The sequence below is a fragment of the Ochlerotatus camptorhynchus genome, unplaced genomic scaffold (assembly GCF_037179485.1).
Source record: "Ochlerotatus camptorhynchus isolate MF236.1 unplaced genomic scaffold, CSIRO-AGI_Acam_v1.1 ptg000274l, whole genome shotgun sequence".
NCBI lineage: Eukaryota > Metazoa > Arthropoda > Insecta > Diptera > Culicidae > Ochlerotatus > Ochlerotatus camptorhynchus.
This window is the reverse complement of record NW_027040763.1, coordinates 8,619,131-8,636,274: the sequence shown is the minus strand read 5'-3', so window position 1 is coordinate 8,636,274 and position 17,144 is coordinate 8,619,131. Positions and strand designations below refer to the sequence as shown.

The 17,144-nt window shown below is 42.2% G+C and overlaps 1 protein-coding gene across 1 annotated transcript; it reads right to left on the bottom strand.

Moving 5' to 3' along the window:
- Nucleotides 1–9,999: 9,999 nt before the first annotated feature.
- Nucleotides 10,000–11,583, bottom strand: LOC135705730 (zinc finger protein 225-like). The gene is made up of 5 exons (XM_065227572.1): nucleotides 11,529–11,583; nucleotides 11,272–11,450; nucleotides 10,772–11,213; nucleotides 10,462–10,699; nucleotides 10,000–10,393 (listed from the first exon to the last, which is right to left on the bottom strand). The coding sequence occupies exons 2-5, from the start codon at nucleotides 11,422–11,424 to the stop codon at nucleotides 10,270–10,272; spliced, it is 957 nt and encodes a 318-aa protein (XP_065083644.1). The 5' UTR covers nucleotides 11,425–11,450; nucleotides 11,529–11,583; the 3' UTR covers nucleotides 10,000–10,269.
- Nucleotides 11,584–17,144: the final 5,561 nt, after the last annotated feature.

Genomic DNA, 17,144 nt, shown 5'->3' with positions numbered 1-17,144 from the left:
CATAGCCTCCCATATCGGTACACCTGGAGATCACCGCAGCAGACAGAATCGCAAATCGACCACGTTTTGATCGACGGAAGGCACTTCTCGGACATTATCGACGTCAGGACCTATCGCGGCGCAAATATCGATTCGGACCACTACCTTCTAATGGTCATGGTGCGCCAAAAACTTTCCGTTGCTAACAACATTCGGTACCGACGCCCGCCACGGTACAATCTGGAACGACTGAAGCTGCCCGAAGTCGCAAATTAGTACGTACAATGCCTCGACGCAGCGTTGCCGGATGAGGGAGAGCTCACCGAAGCCCCTCTTGAGGACTGCTGGAGCAACGTGAAAGCAGCCATTAACAGCGCTGCTGAAGGCGCCGTTGGATTCGTGGAGCGGAATCGACGGAACGATTGGTTCGACGAAGAGTGTCAGACGGTTTTGGACGAGAAGAACGCAGCGCGAGCGGCGATGCTGCAGCAATGAACCCGTCATAATGTGGAGCGATATAAACAAAAGCGAAGACAGCAAACCCATCTTTTCCGGGATAAGAAGCACCGCCTGGAAGAGCTGGAGTGCGAAGAAATTGAGCAGCTGTGTATCGTTCTCAAGAAACACGGCGGTTTTACAAGAAACTCAACGCATCCCGCCAGGGCTTTGTGCCGCGAGCCGAAATGTGTCGGGATAAGGAAGGGGGTATCTTAACGAAGATAGTACCAGAGCTGAGCCAAAAAGTAGAGCTCGTTTCTTCGGGACCTACTAGTCTTAGAGTTACCTCTATGGTAATATCATAGAGGTAACTCTAAGACTAGAAGGTCCCGAAATAATGTGCTCAACTTTTTGACTCAGCTCTGGTACTCTCTTCGGTCCCAAGCTAATCGATTCACCCCTCGAAACATAGGAAAAACCAATAATCCCTCATTTTATCTGTCAAACTATCATAGCGAATCAAAACAAACATTGCATAGTACTAGAATTTCGACTAGAATGGGATACGTTAATCGTTTGGTTGGGACCAATAGGCTAGTCAAGTAGTGAGCCAATTTAAAATCGTTAGTTTCGTATAGATTGTTGGTAATATGGTAATATGCCCAGTATATAAAAAAGGCGACAAACAAGAATGTGAGAACTATCGAGCGATCACTATTCTTAATGCGGCCTACAAAGTGCTTTCCCAGATCATCTTTCGCCGTTTATCGCCGCTAGCAAGCAGATTTGTGGGAAGTTATCAAGCCGGTTTTGTGGACGGGCGATCGACAACGGACCAAACCTTTACGTTGCGGATGATCCTTCAAAAGTGTCGTGAATATCAAGTCCCTACGCACTACCTATTCATCGATTTCAAGGCCACTTATGATACTAAAGGGTGATACGGTCAAAATTTGGTCAATATCAACTTGACGTATTTCTTTCAATTTTGCATTTAAAAAACCTGAACACCCCTCATTTTGAAGGTGTGTGTGTGTAGAATGTTGCTCCTATTTTGATTTTGGAATTCACTCTTCAGTTGTCAAAATGCCGTCCAAGCAAGAAGAGCAGCGTATCAAAATTTTGCTCGCGCATCGCGAAAATCCGAGCTACTCGCACGCAAAGTTGGCAAAATCGCTAAAAGTTGCCAAATCAACCGTTACAAATGTAATTAAAGTGTTTGGGGAACGTTTGTCGACAGCCAGGAAGTCTGGATCGGGGGGAAATCGAAAACCGGAAGCCGCTGAGACGACAAAGAGAGTTGCCGGTAGTTTCAAGCGAAACCCTATCCTCTCTCTCTGAGATGCCGCAAATAAGCTGGGTGTATCGTCTACAACCGTGCATCGAGCCAAAAAACGAGCCGGACTATCGACTTACAAGAAGGTAGTGACTCCAAATCGCGATGATAAACAAAATACGACGGCCAAAGCGCGATCCCGGAGGCTGTACACGACGATGCTGACGAAGTTTGACTGCGTGGTAATGGACGACGAAACCTACGTCAAAGCCGACTACAAGCAGCTTCCGGGACAGGAGTTTTATACGGCAAAAGGAAGGGGAAAGGTAGCAGATGTTTTCAAGCACATGAAACTGTCAAAGTTCGCAAAGAAATATCTGGTTTGGCAAGCCATCTGTACCTGTGGCTTGAAAAGCAGCATTTTCATAGCTTCCGGGACTGTCAACCAAGAAATTTACGTGAAAGAGTGTTTGAATAAACGTCTGCTGCCTTTCCTGAAGAAACACGGTTGTTCCGTACTGTTTTGGCCGGATTTGGCATCTTGCCATTACGGTAAAAAGGCCATGGAGTGGTACGCCGCCAACAACGTGCAGGTGGTTCCCAAGGACAAGAACCCTCCCAACACGCCAGAGCTCCGCCCAATTGAGAAATACTGGGCTATTGTCAAGCGGAACCTAAAGAAGACCAAAAAAACTGCTAAGGGCGAGCAGCAGTTCAAGGCAAACTGGCTTTCTGCGGCGAAGAAGGTGGACAAGGTGGCTGTACAAAATCTGATGGCAGGGGTCAAGCGTAAGGCCCGGCAATTCGGATTTGGAAAAGCGGAAGCCTAACTGAATATTTTTCCTGAATTTTATACTAATTGACTTGAAAAAGAAATTTAATTTGATGTTTTAAATAAACGATTTCACCGATTTACACGCGTTTTCCCTTGACCAAATTTTGACCGTATCACCCTTTATTGACCGTGAAGAGCTATGGAAGATTATGGACGAGAACGGTTTCCCCGGGAAGCTGACCAGACTGAACAGGGCTACGATAGATGGTGTACAGTGCTGCGTGAAGATATCGGGTGCGTTATTGGACTCGTTTGAAACTCGCAAAGGACTTCGACAAGGCGATGGTCTTTCCTGTCTCCTGTTCAACATTGCGCTAGAAGGTGTTAAACGTGCGGGATTTAACATGCGGGGCACGATCTGACGACGTGGAAATTGTCGGAAGAACGTTTCAGGCCGTGGCGGAGCAGTACACCAGGCTGAAACGTGAAGCAGAGAAGGTTAGATTAAAGGTGAATATGAAGACAAAGTATCTGTTAGCTGGAGAAACCGAGCGGGATAGGGCTCGCATAGGCAGAAGCGTGACAATCGACGGAAATGAGTTCGAGGTGGTGGATGAATTTGTGTACCTCGGATCATTGGTGACGTCGGATAACAACTGTAGCAGAGAAATTCGTCGGCGTATAATTGCCGGAAGTCGTGCTTACTACGGACTCCACAAGACCCTGAGGTCGGGTGAACTTCACCTCCGTACTAAATGTACTATGTACAAGACGCTGATAAGACCAGTAGTTCTCTACGGGCACGAGACGTGGACGATGCTCGAGGAGGACCTGCAAGCACTGGGTGTTTTCGAACGACGAGTGCTTAGGACCATCTTTGGTGGGGTATGTGAGAACGGTGTATGGAGGCGAAGGATGAACCATGAGCTGGCGCAACTCTATGGCGAACCATGTATCCAGAAAGTTGCGAAAGCTGGACGGGTAAGATGGGCGGGATAGGTTTTAAGAATACCGGACAACAATCCCGCAAAAATGGTGTTTGCCTCGAATTCCGGCCGGTACAAGACGAAGAGGAGCACAGCGAGCAAGGTGGTTAGACCTAGTGGAGCAGGATCTTGGAAGTGTGGGATGGTCAAGAAATTGGAGACAAGCAGCCTCGGACCGAGTGAATTGGCGTAACGTTGTGATGCAGGTGCAATCCTGAGGGATGTCGGACCAGGATAAGTAAGTAACATTTCACCTCAAAACGTGCTTACTAATGCGAATACGTGTTTACTAATACGAATCGAATCCGACCATTTTTGAAAAACACATATTTTTAGTCGACTTTACATATATGTAACCCCTTAATAGATCGATCATACCTTATGCTTAGAGAAAATATTACGAGACGATTCTAATTCAACTCATGATTGAACTTTGACAGAAGGTGTTGTGAGAAGCAACAAAAATATCAGCAAATTCTGTCCGGCAAATTAGCTTTTGTCATTTCGTAAAATAGACTATTTCTATTTTCAACTACAAACTCGTCAGGCCTATTCTGCGAGTCGTGCACCCCTATTCTGTATATACAAAAAAATATTTTTTTGTATGAGAATTTCGTTCGAAACGAAATACAGAATAGGGGTGGTGGCCTCTCTGTCACTATTAGTGAAGTGACAAAAGTCACGTGCACGGAGAGTCACCTCACGCGACGTGACTTTTGTCACCTCACTAGTGACAGAGAGTCATGCGACTCGCAGAATAGGGGGGAGATACTCCCTTAGCCTTTTATAGTAGCTTCCTACTTAGGATGGTCATCAATTCTGGATCTACCTTTGCTTTGTTTCTTTCTTTCTCCTGTCTCGCATGCATAAGCATATGTCGGGTTAGATTATGCTTTATGTTGGTAGCGTACTCGCATATCGAGCAGTGATGATCCATCTTAGCGCTGTGAATCTTCATGTGCCGCCCCAGTAGATATCTGAAAATTGCGGTAGGAAAAGTTGGTTAATTTTGAACGCAGGAATGTTCGCCTCATCTTATCCTTACTTTATCGGGTAAGAACTGTTGCAAATCGTGCATTGGTATGGTTTCAACTGATGTACGCTCTTCATGTGGTAGTTAAGACTGCTTTTGGCGCTGAATAATTTGTAGCAAAGTTTGCACTCCAATGGCCGATAATCGTGAACGTTCACGTAGTGCTGAAGTTGGGTTTGCCGGCATTTAAACTTCATGCCTACACAGCCACGTTCGCATTTGTAGTTTGGAAGACCTGTTTTGTGAGATCATCAGAAACAGTGCGTAAATTAATTTGATGTACATAAGCGTGAAAAAAATAATAATGTTGAGTAGGTACTAACGATGCTTATCTTGATGGGCCTGTAGACAAGATTGTGGAACTTTTTTACCGCAGGTGCTGCATGACACCACTTGGGTTTTGTTCACTACTTTATACTCATAAACATATCGTTTCTGACCGGATTTCTTCTGCCGTACAGAACGATTCCTAACGGGTTGTTCGATGTGATCAATCTTAACGGTTTCTGCTTCTAGTTCTGTGTTTTCGGGTGAAATTTTCATTTCCTCAAGCAGATCTTCTTCCGTGTTTAAGTATTCCTGCAACTCGGATTTTATTTGGTCAGAGTCTAATGCGGGTTCTAACACGGAAAGATCTTTCTCCACGGCCGGACATATCTGGCTCCGAAGGACATCTTGCACTTCGAGGCAGCTCACTTTGTAGTTGTGGAATTCGTACAACCGTGCCCGACAGATAGCGCAAATAGATCGGCTGACTTGGTCGTCTTCGGAAATCTGCAAGAGAAACGGTTTGGTTATGATGTAAAATCGGACGAGATTTTTGATGCATGCCACAATAGAGAGTAAATCTGATATCCGTCGAATAATCTCGTCTTGTTTGAATTTGAAAACATCTTCAAGCATTTCTTCACTGAAACATAATCGACAGACTTTTTGGAAATATTCCGTCAATTTAGGTTGGTCTTTGATAATTTGTGAACTCATGATTTTTTATGTTTCAAATAAGGCAGAAAATTTCAGTTCGAGCAACAAGACCAGGCAGTTTAAGAACGAATTATGAATAATAATTTCAATGGTTGTTCAAAATTTAGTGAAACTTTTTCTGTGGATATCAATGTTGATGTGCACTGTTTTGATCATTAAAATTTGTTTACTGTTTTTGGGCTATCCATATATTACGTCACGTAAAAACGCTCACTTTTTTCGAGCAGTTCCTGGAAGGGATGCCAAGTGTATTTGGAAAATATCTTTTCACATTCTTACCTTACCTTACCAATCAGGCTAAGGCCTTGTTGTCCTCTGCTGTCCGAAGAAGTCGTCTCCACTCTACTCGATCCATGGCCACAGTTCGCCAGCCTCGTAGTCTGCGAAGGGTCCGCAGGTCACCTTCTACTTGGTCGATCCACCTTGCCCGCTGCGCGCCTCTTCTTCTTGTTCCTGTTGGGTCGCTTTCTAGAACCATTTTCACTGGGTCGTCGTGCGGCATTCTTACGACGTGCCCAGCCCATCGTAGTCGCCCAATTTTTGCAATGTGGACGATGGATGGTTCTCCCAGCAGCTGGTGCAATTCGTGGTTCATTCGCCTCCTCCACGTTCCGTCATCCATCTGCACTCCACCGTAGATGGTACGCAACACCTTCCGTTCGAAAACACCAAGGGCGCGTTGGTCCTCCACGAGCATAGTCCAGGTCTCGTGGCCGTAAAGGACCACCGGTCTAATCAGCGTCTTGTAGACAGTCAACTTCGTGCGGCGGCGAATTTTATTCGACCGGAGCGTCCTCCGGAGTCCAAAGTAGGCACGATTCCCTGCCATAATGCGTCTTTGAATTTCTCTGCTGGTATCATTTTCGGCGGTCACCAGTGAGCCCAAATACACGAACTCATCGACCACCTCGATTTCGTCACCGTCAATCTGAACTCGGGGTGGGAGGCTATCATTGTCTTCCCTAGAACCTCTTGCTTTCATATATTTTGTCTTTGATGCGTTGATGGCAAGTCCAATCCGTCTAGCTTCAGCCTTCAGTCTGATGTACGTTTCCGCCATCATCTCAAAGTTCCGTGCCATAATGTCAATGTCATCGGCGAAACCAAGGAGCTGGATGGACTTCCTGAATATCGTGCCACTCGTGTCTATCCCAGCTCTTCTGATCACACCTTCTAACGCGATGTTGAACAGCAGACACGAAAGTCCATCACCCTGCCGTAACCCCCTTCGAGATTCAAAGGGACTCGAGAGTGTCCCCGATACTCGAACAACGCACGTCACTCGATCCATCGTCGCCTTGACCAATCGCGTCAGTTTATCCGGAAATCCGTACTCGTGCATAATCTGCCATAGCTGATCTCGATCGATTGTGTCGTATGCGGATTTGAAATCGATGAACAAATGATGTGTGGGCACGTTGTATTCGCGGCATTTCTGCAGAACCTGCCGAATCGCGAAAATTTGGTCCGTGGTAGCGCGGGCACCCATGAATCCCGCCTGGTATTGCCCCACGAACTCTCTTGCATATGGTGACAGACGGCGGCATAGAATTTGGGAGAGTACCTTGTAGGCGGCGCTCAGCAGTGTGATCGCGCGGTAGTTGCAGCAATCCAACTTGTCGCCCTTTTTGTAGATTGGGCATACGACACCTTCCATCCACTCCTCCGGTAATATCTCCTCCTCCCAAATCTTGGCAATTACCCAGTGCAGCGCTCTAGCCAGTGCTTCACCACCGTATTTCAATAGCTCACTTGGTAGTTGATCTACACCAGTTGCTTTGTTGTTCTTCAGCCGACCGATCTCCTCCTCAACTTCTTGAAGATCAGGGGCCGGTAGCCTGTCGTCTTCTGCGCGTGCTCCAAGGTCTGTTGCCGTGCCACCTTCGTTTTCTGCTGCTTCACCGTTGAGGTGCTCGTCATAGTACTGCTTCCACCTCTCAATCACCTCACACTCGTTCGTGAGAAGGTTACCGTCCAAGTCCTTGCACATATCGGCTTGCGGCACGTAGCCTTTGCGCGAACTATTTAGCTTCTCGTAGAACTTCCGTGTGTCGTTTACGCGGTACAGATTTTCCATCGCCTCGCGATCTCGATCTTCCTGCTGACGCTTCTTCCTTCGGAAAACCGAGTTTTGTCTGTTCCGTGCTTGTCTGTATCGCTCCACATTCAATCTCGTGCGGTGTTGCAGCATTCTCGCCCGTGCTGCATTCTTCTCCTCTACTAACAGTTTGCATTCGCCGTCAAACCAGTCATTTCTTCGGTCCGGGATTGCAGTACCTAGTGCCGCTACAGCAGTACTACCTATGGCTGAACGGATGTCCCACCAGCCATCTTCAAGAGAAGCTGCGCCAAGCTGCTCTTCCGTGGGTAGTGCAACTTCCAGCTGCTGCGCGTAGTCCTGGGCAACTCCGGTGTCCCGTAGTTGCTCAATGTTGGGTCGCGGCGTTCGACTTCGACCTGTGTTATGCACCGTCGAGAGTTTTGAGCGCATGCATACTGCAACTAGGTAGTGGTCCGAATCTATGTTCGCACTGCGGTACGTGCGGACGTTGATAATGTCGGAGAAGAATTTCCCATCGATTAGAACGTGATCGATTTGGTTTTCTGTGTGTTGGTCAGGTGATCTCCAGGTGGCTTTGTGGATATCCTTGCGGGGGAAAAAGGTACTTCGAACTACCATACCCCGGGAGGCTGCAAAGTTCACGCATCGTTGGCCGTTGTCGTTCGATACGGCATGCAGGCTGTTTGGCCCGATTGCCGGTCTATACATTGCCTCCCGTCCTACCTGAGCGTTCATGTCGCCGATGACGATTTTGACGTCCCGTTGCGAACAGCCGTCGTACACCTGCTCCAGCTGCGCATAGAACGCTTCTTTCTCGTCGTCGGGTCTCCCTTCGTGTGGGCAGTGCACGTTGATGATGCTGTAGTTGAAGAAACGGCCCTTAATCCTCAACTTGCACATCCTCGCGTTGATCGGCTGCCAACCAATCACGCGTTGGCGCATCTTACCCAGCACTACAAAGCCGGTTCCCAGCTCGTTGGTGGTGCCACAGCTCTGGTAGAAAGTAGCCGCTCGATGCCCGCTTTTCCATACCTTTTGTCCCGTCCAGCAAAGTTCCTGCAGTGCTACGACTTCGAAGTTGCGTGGTTGAAGTTCGTCATAGATTAACCTATCGCAACCCGGGAAGCCGAGCGATTTGCAGTTCCATGTTCCGAGTTTCCAATCGTAGTCCTTATTTCGTCGCGTAGGTCTGTGCCGATTGTTCCGATCCGTATTTCTTTCTTCGGTATTTGCAACTTTGTTTTTTTCCAGGGCGGCTTGTTGGGCCTGCCCCAACCCCCTGTCTCGCCGGGGGACCATCGTGCACAGCTCTGTTTAGAGTCCCACGCTGGCACTAGGACGGTGATCAGCCGCTCCTAACATGGAGAACAGACGCCGTTTTGAGCCGCACCTCCATGGTGAGCAGACGCTCAGGTTTGGTGAAGCATTTCCTCTATCACCGTACTATGGTTACCGCGCCAGTGTTCGCGTCGCACCTCTTCACTTTGCTATTGCCGGACTGGCAACATTGCCCAGGCTACGCCAACCAGCTGTGTCCATGTTTCAGCTGGTAGTCTTTTGTTATCATATGACTCGAGGAGGCGTGAAGTAGGAACTTGTGAGGACCAGGGCTAGGTATTCCGCTCCTTCCAGGTTGTCAACTCACCATTTTGTAGCCACATCCACATTCAGGGATTTCGAAGGCACCCGAATAAAAATGCACCATTCAATAACATAGCACCTATTGTATCCAATAAAATCAATAGTAGCTACCATATAATTTAATGTCAAGAACAATAAAAATACAATATAACTTATTGCTTAACCCAAAATGATCTTTTTTTAATAGGACTTTTACAATGGAAGAGGTGGGTTGTTATGTATCTTAATCATAGAAAAATCATTTAGGTCTCATTCCTGACTCAGTCTGTGTTCCATTTGGAGAATTTTCCACGGGGCAGCAATCAAGAATTTCGTCTTAGCTCTTACCAATGTGATGAATATAGGGGCTATGTCGCGGATACACTTGTATGACATATGCCGCAGACACACTTGCAGGACAAACTATGAACATGAGCATTATTATTAGTATAATAAATTATGAGCACATCCCTGGTCACGCTTGTATAGTTGTTGTATAGTGCTCATAATTATTATACAAATTAATGAGACTTTTTGTAAATCTTCTTTCAATGGTTAGGCCCTTTTTGTTAAGCTGTTTTGCTTGTCATCAGAAATGGTAAGCCCTTTGCTAAGCCTTTTCATACCGTAAAATTTAGCGTAAAATAAATGAAAAACAAATCATCGGCCCTGCCTCAACCGCGAAACAACAGTAGGGCCTGCTTTGATTTGAAAATTTTCAATCATCGGCCCTTCTAGAGTTATCAATGGAAGCTATGGAGCGAACAAAACTATGTTAGTCCGTTTTAGCCTGAAGACCTATGAATAAATTAAAAAATTTCGTTGTTCGGCCGATTTTTAAATCAAGCTATTTTTAATGACTTTTATCGATGATGCGAAACATTCCTATATTCCTATCAAAAAACGATTTGTTTTCTTATTTTCAACTTTCAACTACAAACTCGTCAGGCCTATTATGCGAGTCGTGTGACTCTCTGTCACTGGTGAGGTGACAAAAGTTACGCTGTGTGAAGTAACTCTCCATTTAATTTGCACGGAGAGTCACCTCACTAGTGACAGGAAGTCACACGATCCTTATCCTGCTCAATTCTGGTTCCGCCTTCGCTTTTTTTTCCTCTACTGCCTCTCATGTATAAGCATATGTCGGGTTAGGTTATGCTTTATGTTGGTAGCATACTCGCATATCGAGCAGTGTTGATCCTTAGCACTGTGAATGTTCATGTGCCGATCCAGCTGACATCTGAAAATTGCGGTAGGAAATGTGTATTATTTTTTAACGCAGGAATTTTCGCCTCGTCTTATCCTTACTTTATTGGAAACGAACTGTTGCAAATCGTGCAATGGTATGATTTCAACTGATGTATTCTTTTCATGTGGTAGTATAGATTGGTTTGGGATCTAAACAATTTGCAGCAAACTTTGCACTCCATTGCCCGATAATCGTGAACGTTCACGTAGTGATGCAGTTGGGTTTGCAGGCTTTTGAACTTCATACCTACACAACCATGTTCGCATTTGTAGATAGGAAGACCTGTTTTGTGGTATCCTAAGGAACAGTGGGGAAATTAATTTGATGTACATAAGCGTGAAAAAAAAATAATGTTGAGAAGGTACTAACGATGCTTATGCTTATCTTGATGGGCCTGTAGACAAGATTTTGGAACTTTTTTACCGCAGGTGCTGCATGACACCACTTGGGTTTTGTTCACTACTTTATACTCATAAACATATTGTTTCTGTCCGGATTTCTTCTGCCGTACAGAACGATTCCTAACGGGTTGTTCGATGTGCTCAATTTCAACGGTTTCTGCATCTAGTTCGGTGTTTTCGGCTGAAATTTTCATTTCATCGAGCAGATCGTCCGTGTCTGAGTCGTCTTGCAGCTCGGATGTTTTCTGATCAAATAGTGCAGGTTCTGTGTCTTTCTCCGCAGCCGGACATATTTGGCTCCGAAGTACTTCTTGCACTTCGAGGCAGCTCACTTTGTAGTTGTGGAATTCGTACAACCGTGCCCGACAGATAGCGCAAATGGATCGGCTGATTTGGTCGTCTTCGGAAACCTGGGAGAGAAACGGTTCAGCTTTTCTGTAAAAATCGATCAGGATGTTTGATACATACCACAATAGAGAGTAAATCCGATATCCATCGAATAATTTCGTCTTGTTTGATTTTGAAAACATCTTCAAGCATTTCTTCACTGAAACATAACCGACAGACTTTTTGGAAATATTCCCTCAATTTTGGTTGCTCTGTGATAATTTGTGAACTCATTTTTGTTATCTTTATCTCAAATAAGGCTGAAAACAACAATGTAACAATGTAACTACCTATTAATAATTTAAAATGTTCAAAATTTAGTGAAACTTTCTCTGTACCTTGTTGATGTTGATGTGCAATATTTTGATCATTCAAATAGTGAGTTACACCGTCGAGTCCTCACTTTTTTGACATCTGATGGTGGTTTGCTTACATGAACTTAGAAGAAAAATATTGACTTTTTTTTAAATGCCTTTGTTTTTAATTTTCTAGAGTGGAAGATTTTTTAAAAGAACATAGTTGGGAAACGTAAATTTAAGTCCATGTTATTTTAAAACTCGAATCCACTTGAATCGACCAAGAGGCAAAGGTAAGCAAAACACCATTAGGTTTTGCACCGTCGGGGTTAACCTCAATCTGATGACAGTTCAGTGGTACTGTTTACGTGGACTTAGTCGATTTTTTTTTGGGTGGATTTTCTCGATAATTTTTCAGACTGCAGTGAGATGTAAACCACACTTCTGCAATGTCCACGAGCAACATCCTTTCAACGCGCTGTTCCTCGACAATTTTCAAGTTGAAATTCGGAAATTTAAGAATATTTTTTTTTTGAAAAAACGGCTAAGTGCTTGTAAACAGTACCACTGAACTGTCAAAAAGGTTCAGCCGATTAACACTGAGTTCATTCGTGACGTCACGCTGCAGAACCTAATTAGGTTTTGCACCGTCGGGGTTAACCTCAATCTGATGACAGTTCAGTGGTACTGTTTACGTGGACTTAGTCGATTTTTTCTTGGGTGGATTTTCTCAATAATTTTTCGGACTGCAGTGAGATGTAAACCACACTTCTGCAATGTCCATGAGCAACATCCTTTCTACGCGCTGTTCCTCGACAATTTTCAAGTTGAAATTCGGAAATTTTTGAATATTTTTTTTCGAAAAAACGACTAAGTGCTTGTAAACAGTACCACTGAACTGTCAAAAAGGTTCAGCCGGCTAACACTGAGTTCATTTATGACGTCACGCTGCAGTACCTAATTGGATGTCAAACTCATGAACAAGCGCTCATCGCGTTCATTCGTGACGAGCATCAGCACGTTTGTTTACTGTTTTCAGGTGTATCCATTTATTACGTCACATAAAAACACTCACTTATAAGTTCACTATAGTTCGAGCAGTTGTAGGCAGGTATGCTATAGGTGTATTTGAAAAAAAAAATCTTCAAAAAGATCGACGAAATGCCTTCACCGTTACTTACCACTTCATTCGAGCAGTTAAAATGACGATTACTACCACTTGAACTTTGAAATAAAACATTATTTTGAGATTGTTTCTTCTAGAACCACGAGAAAAGTAGCCAACATTTGTGCGTTTCATAAAAAATAGAAATTAGTTAGCCCAGTTTTGTGAAATAGCTGGTAGAAAGTCACGCCTAAGCTGTTTGACAAAGTGCACAGCAAAAAAAGTTGTTGAATATTACATCGAAACTGCTGCAACCAGGTCAATCCATCGGTTGTGTAATATCACATTGCACGATGTACATCGATTTTGCGAACAAAATTACATCCATTGATGTAATATTGTAGCTGCTTTTTGCTATTACATCATTATTTCATACATCAGCTTGAATTTCGTTGATCGATATTAAATTTTTTCTTTGCTGTGTGGTCAATTTGAGGATGAGAGAGGGTGTTAAATATTTTACATTTATAAAATCGAGTTTTTTTTTCAGACGTTGAGCAAAGGGGGGGGGGAAGTTTAGGGAATGCATGGGCAATTTGTAGGAATTTAGACAATATCATATGATTTCTGAGAGCTTCGTAGAAATTCGAGGATATTCGTTAAAATTAAGGAACTTTGCAGAACTTCAAAGAACGTCGTAGATTTTCATGAAGTATCAAAGAACTCCAATAATCTTAGCGTAATTCAGTAAACTTTCTGGAAGTGCAGAAAATTTTGTAAAAGTGCAGCGGACCTTGTAGAAACTCAGTGAATTTTGTAGAAGTTCTGCTATTTTTTTTTAAACTTTAGTAAACTTGCAAATACAGAGAATTACCAACCGGTAAAAACTAACGATTATAATTTCACGCAGTTTTGGCGTGACTTTCTACCAGCGATTTTAGAAAACTGGACCAACTAATTTCTATTTTTTTTATGAAAAGCACAAATGTTGGCTACTTATCTCGAGGTCCTAGAAGAAAAAACGTCAAAATAATGTTTTATTTCAAAGTGTGGTAGTAAACGTCATTTTAACTGCTCGAATGAAGTGGTTAATTGGCTCACTACTTGACTCTCGACTTGACGAGCCTATCCAGCTTTCCATGCTCGGTAATGGTGGCCTGACTGTATGAATAAATGTATCCTTCGGATATCTTTGTAGAACTTGATCAAACTTTGTAAAAATTTAACAAACTTTAAATATTTTTAGCGAATTTCGTAGAAATTTGAGGTAATCTGTTGAAGTTCAATTTTTTTTAAAACTTCAGGGACTTCGGACACTTATAGGTAAAATAAAATGAATTATTTTTTTAACGTTTCAGAACGAGGGGAACGAAAGTCCTGCCAGAAATTTTTACAAAGTTTGATTTATTGATTAATAGTCGGAGAAATCCATTTTATCGAATTAATTGGATTATATCGAGCGTGTGTTAAATCTCCTAAAATAAATAATATCGAGTTTTATCGGTCACATCTCTTATATCGGGTCACTTCTCTACACTCAAAAAATTTATCACATATCTAATGGATGAAAACCATGTGAATTTCACATAGCTTTCATGTGATCACATAGCTAAAAATCTCACCACAAAATCACATGAATATTATGAGGCCGATAAAATTCATATAAAAAAACATATAAAATTCACGTGATTGCATAAATGTTATGTGAAATTAAGATGAATTCCATTAATTTTGTTTATGGATGAAAATCATTTGCGATTCCAATGGAAGCTACATGAAAACTATTTTCGGTGTATAAGTATGATGACAGGTACACTTGAAAAATTCCACACGTCATCATCATGTGTCTCACACTTAATTTTGCGCTGATTGTGAAACACATCCATTTCATGTGTGAATCTTATGCTATGAACCATGCCTGAACACTATGGATTTGAATTGTGACACACTTGGATTCTATGTGCCTCATATGGTGATATCAATAGCTTTGCACATCATAGTTCAATATTCTACAATATTCTACTTTATCGACTTCTACTTTACCGACTCTAAAAATTAATCGACAAATATATAAACAAAACTTCCAAAGGTCAGAGCTTTCACATATCTTTTTAGGCTCTGAACCATTTGGTAGATTATTTTAACTTTTGGTTAAAATTTGACAGATGGAAAGTTATCGATTAACCCTGCTATCCGAGCATGGTTATTTCTGACAGACAAGAAGTTAAATTTTGACAACCGTGGCTCGAAAACCGGTCGATCGACAGCACAGGGATTTTCGAACATAGAAAATAACTTTCGAAATGTCACTTTTAACCACGAGTTAAATTAAACTCGGCAAATGGTTCACAGCCTTAATGGGTCTGATTTGGGATTCGATCATGGACTGTTGGGGTGTGCTGCTGCCGGAGTCTTCCTTCGATCTCACTGTGCCACGGTTGTTCTAATATATGAAGCGGGTTGATAGGATAAAGTCACAACTCTTGTTTTCGATGTTTACCTTTCTGAGCAAGCAATTCACATTGCATTGAAATGCGAAACACTTTAAATCCATCTGTTTTGAACAGTAGTGTGATTCAATGTGCAATACACTTGAATAGATAGTGAAAGATTTTCAACATTTCAAAGTATGAAACACCAGAAATTAACGTGTATAACACATTGAACCAAGGTGAAATACACTTAAAGTAAATGTGATTGTGCATTTAAAAAATCAAGTGTTTAAACCTTTCGATCAAACGTGTTGAATTTTTTGAGTGTAACGATGACAGTCATTTATTTATACACACAAAGAAAAATCGTTGCTAAAATTAAAAAAAAACATTGATATAATTAAAAGTTTGCATTGGTTCTTTTTGGTAGAAAGCAGTTAGCTTTCAAAGCGAAAGTCAATCAAATGTCAATTCAAAAGTTTTCCGGCCATTTATTTTAAAAGTTTAAGCTTTCAAAACGAATTGCACTACTGTCAAATGAAAAGCCAGACAGTGTTGAAAAAATTAAACTTTTAAAATGACATGTGGTATTTTCGTAAAATTAAATATTTTCAGTAAAAAAAACAGCATTCTCAATTTAATCACGTCGCATTACATTTTAAATTCTAAAATATGTTTTTATTTGGTTAATACATAGATCCAGAAATATTTTTATCACTTGACATAAACAACAATAACAATAAATTATTATGATAACCCGATTTTCAAAGACGTCGTGGCGGTGGGTTGCTTCCTTCAGGATATCAGTCATTGATTTTGATTTGATGACTATTTGTTGTTGAAAAACGAGGCAAATTTGTGATTACTGCGGTATTCCCATCACCGGGTTGATCACGTGCATGATAAATCCTCCATCACACACAAGGGGAACAGAACAGGCATCTTTAGGGTGACGTAAGAAAATCTGTGGTGGAATTATTCGAATAGGCTTGAACAACTCTTGAGGTAATGTCCTGGATAATGTAATGCATGATAATTACCTGGATACTAGATGAATTCAATCCGTTGAGTCAAGTTTGTCCAAATCTGGTGCCCTGAACTATGATGAAGTCCAACATTGGCCCTGCGAAACATCCTCAAGAATGGCGGAAGCTGAAAGCAAAAATCTGCATCCTGGCTAGCTTTCCGGTTCCAGTTCTGCAAAAATAAAATGAATGAAAACTGTGTATGTGATCATTCCTAAAATTTCTCACTTTAATGATTTTCTGCCTGGTAAATCCGGTGGAAGCTGGGGTGGAAGCAAAGTGAGTGAAGTGTAAATTCAATTCAATGGAAAACTGCTTCGCCTTGTTTTGTGTCGCCCGTCAAATTTAGCGCCAAACTGAAGTCCAGTGCTGCCAAAAACATCGCAATGAGGAGGTATTTTTGACAGTTCAACAACTTTTATTTAAAAAAAATCACTTTTAAAATTACGAGTGGATAATTAAAAGAAACACTTTCAAACCAAAAAAATAACTTTCGTTTAGAATATTATCGATGTTAAAACTACACAATTTGGGAAACTTTAAATTTAAAATTGCATTATTTTTATAGCAACAATATTTGTTCTTTGTGTGTAAGTGTTGACTACGCCCCGTCAGAATCAAACGTGACCGTGCCCACATTTAACGCTCCGCTACTGTACGCCACACCCAGCGCTGGTCAAGGGATTAATAGCACTACGAATCTAAGAGAAGAGGTGACAATACGGGGGCGAAAAAAAACCACTTTTCTGTCAAACGCGAACCACTTCCTGATTGGTCGATTTCATGTGCGTAAGATAGAGATAGAGATAGATAAAGATAGAGATAGAGATAGAAATAAAAGAGGAAGAAGCCAATTGTCACCTCTTCCTCTTAGCTACGAATGAATCATCACCCGAAGAGATGCAAAATAACAACAAAGCGGCCATCGTTAAATCAAATTAATCTACAGTTTTTTTTGCTAAACGACAATTGAGTACTTAATACTAAATTGGTTATTCCTAAATTTACGGAAATTTGAACTATCATCTACTGAATTGTTCGGATTAAGCTAAATTTAGGTGAGTTATTTACAAGATAATGATATAAGAGTGAAAAT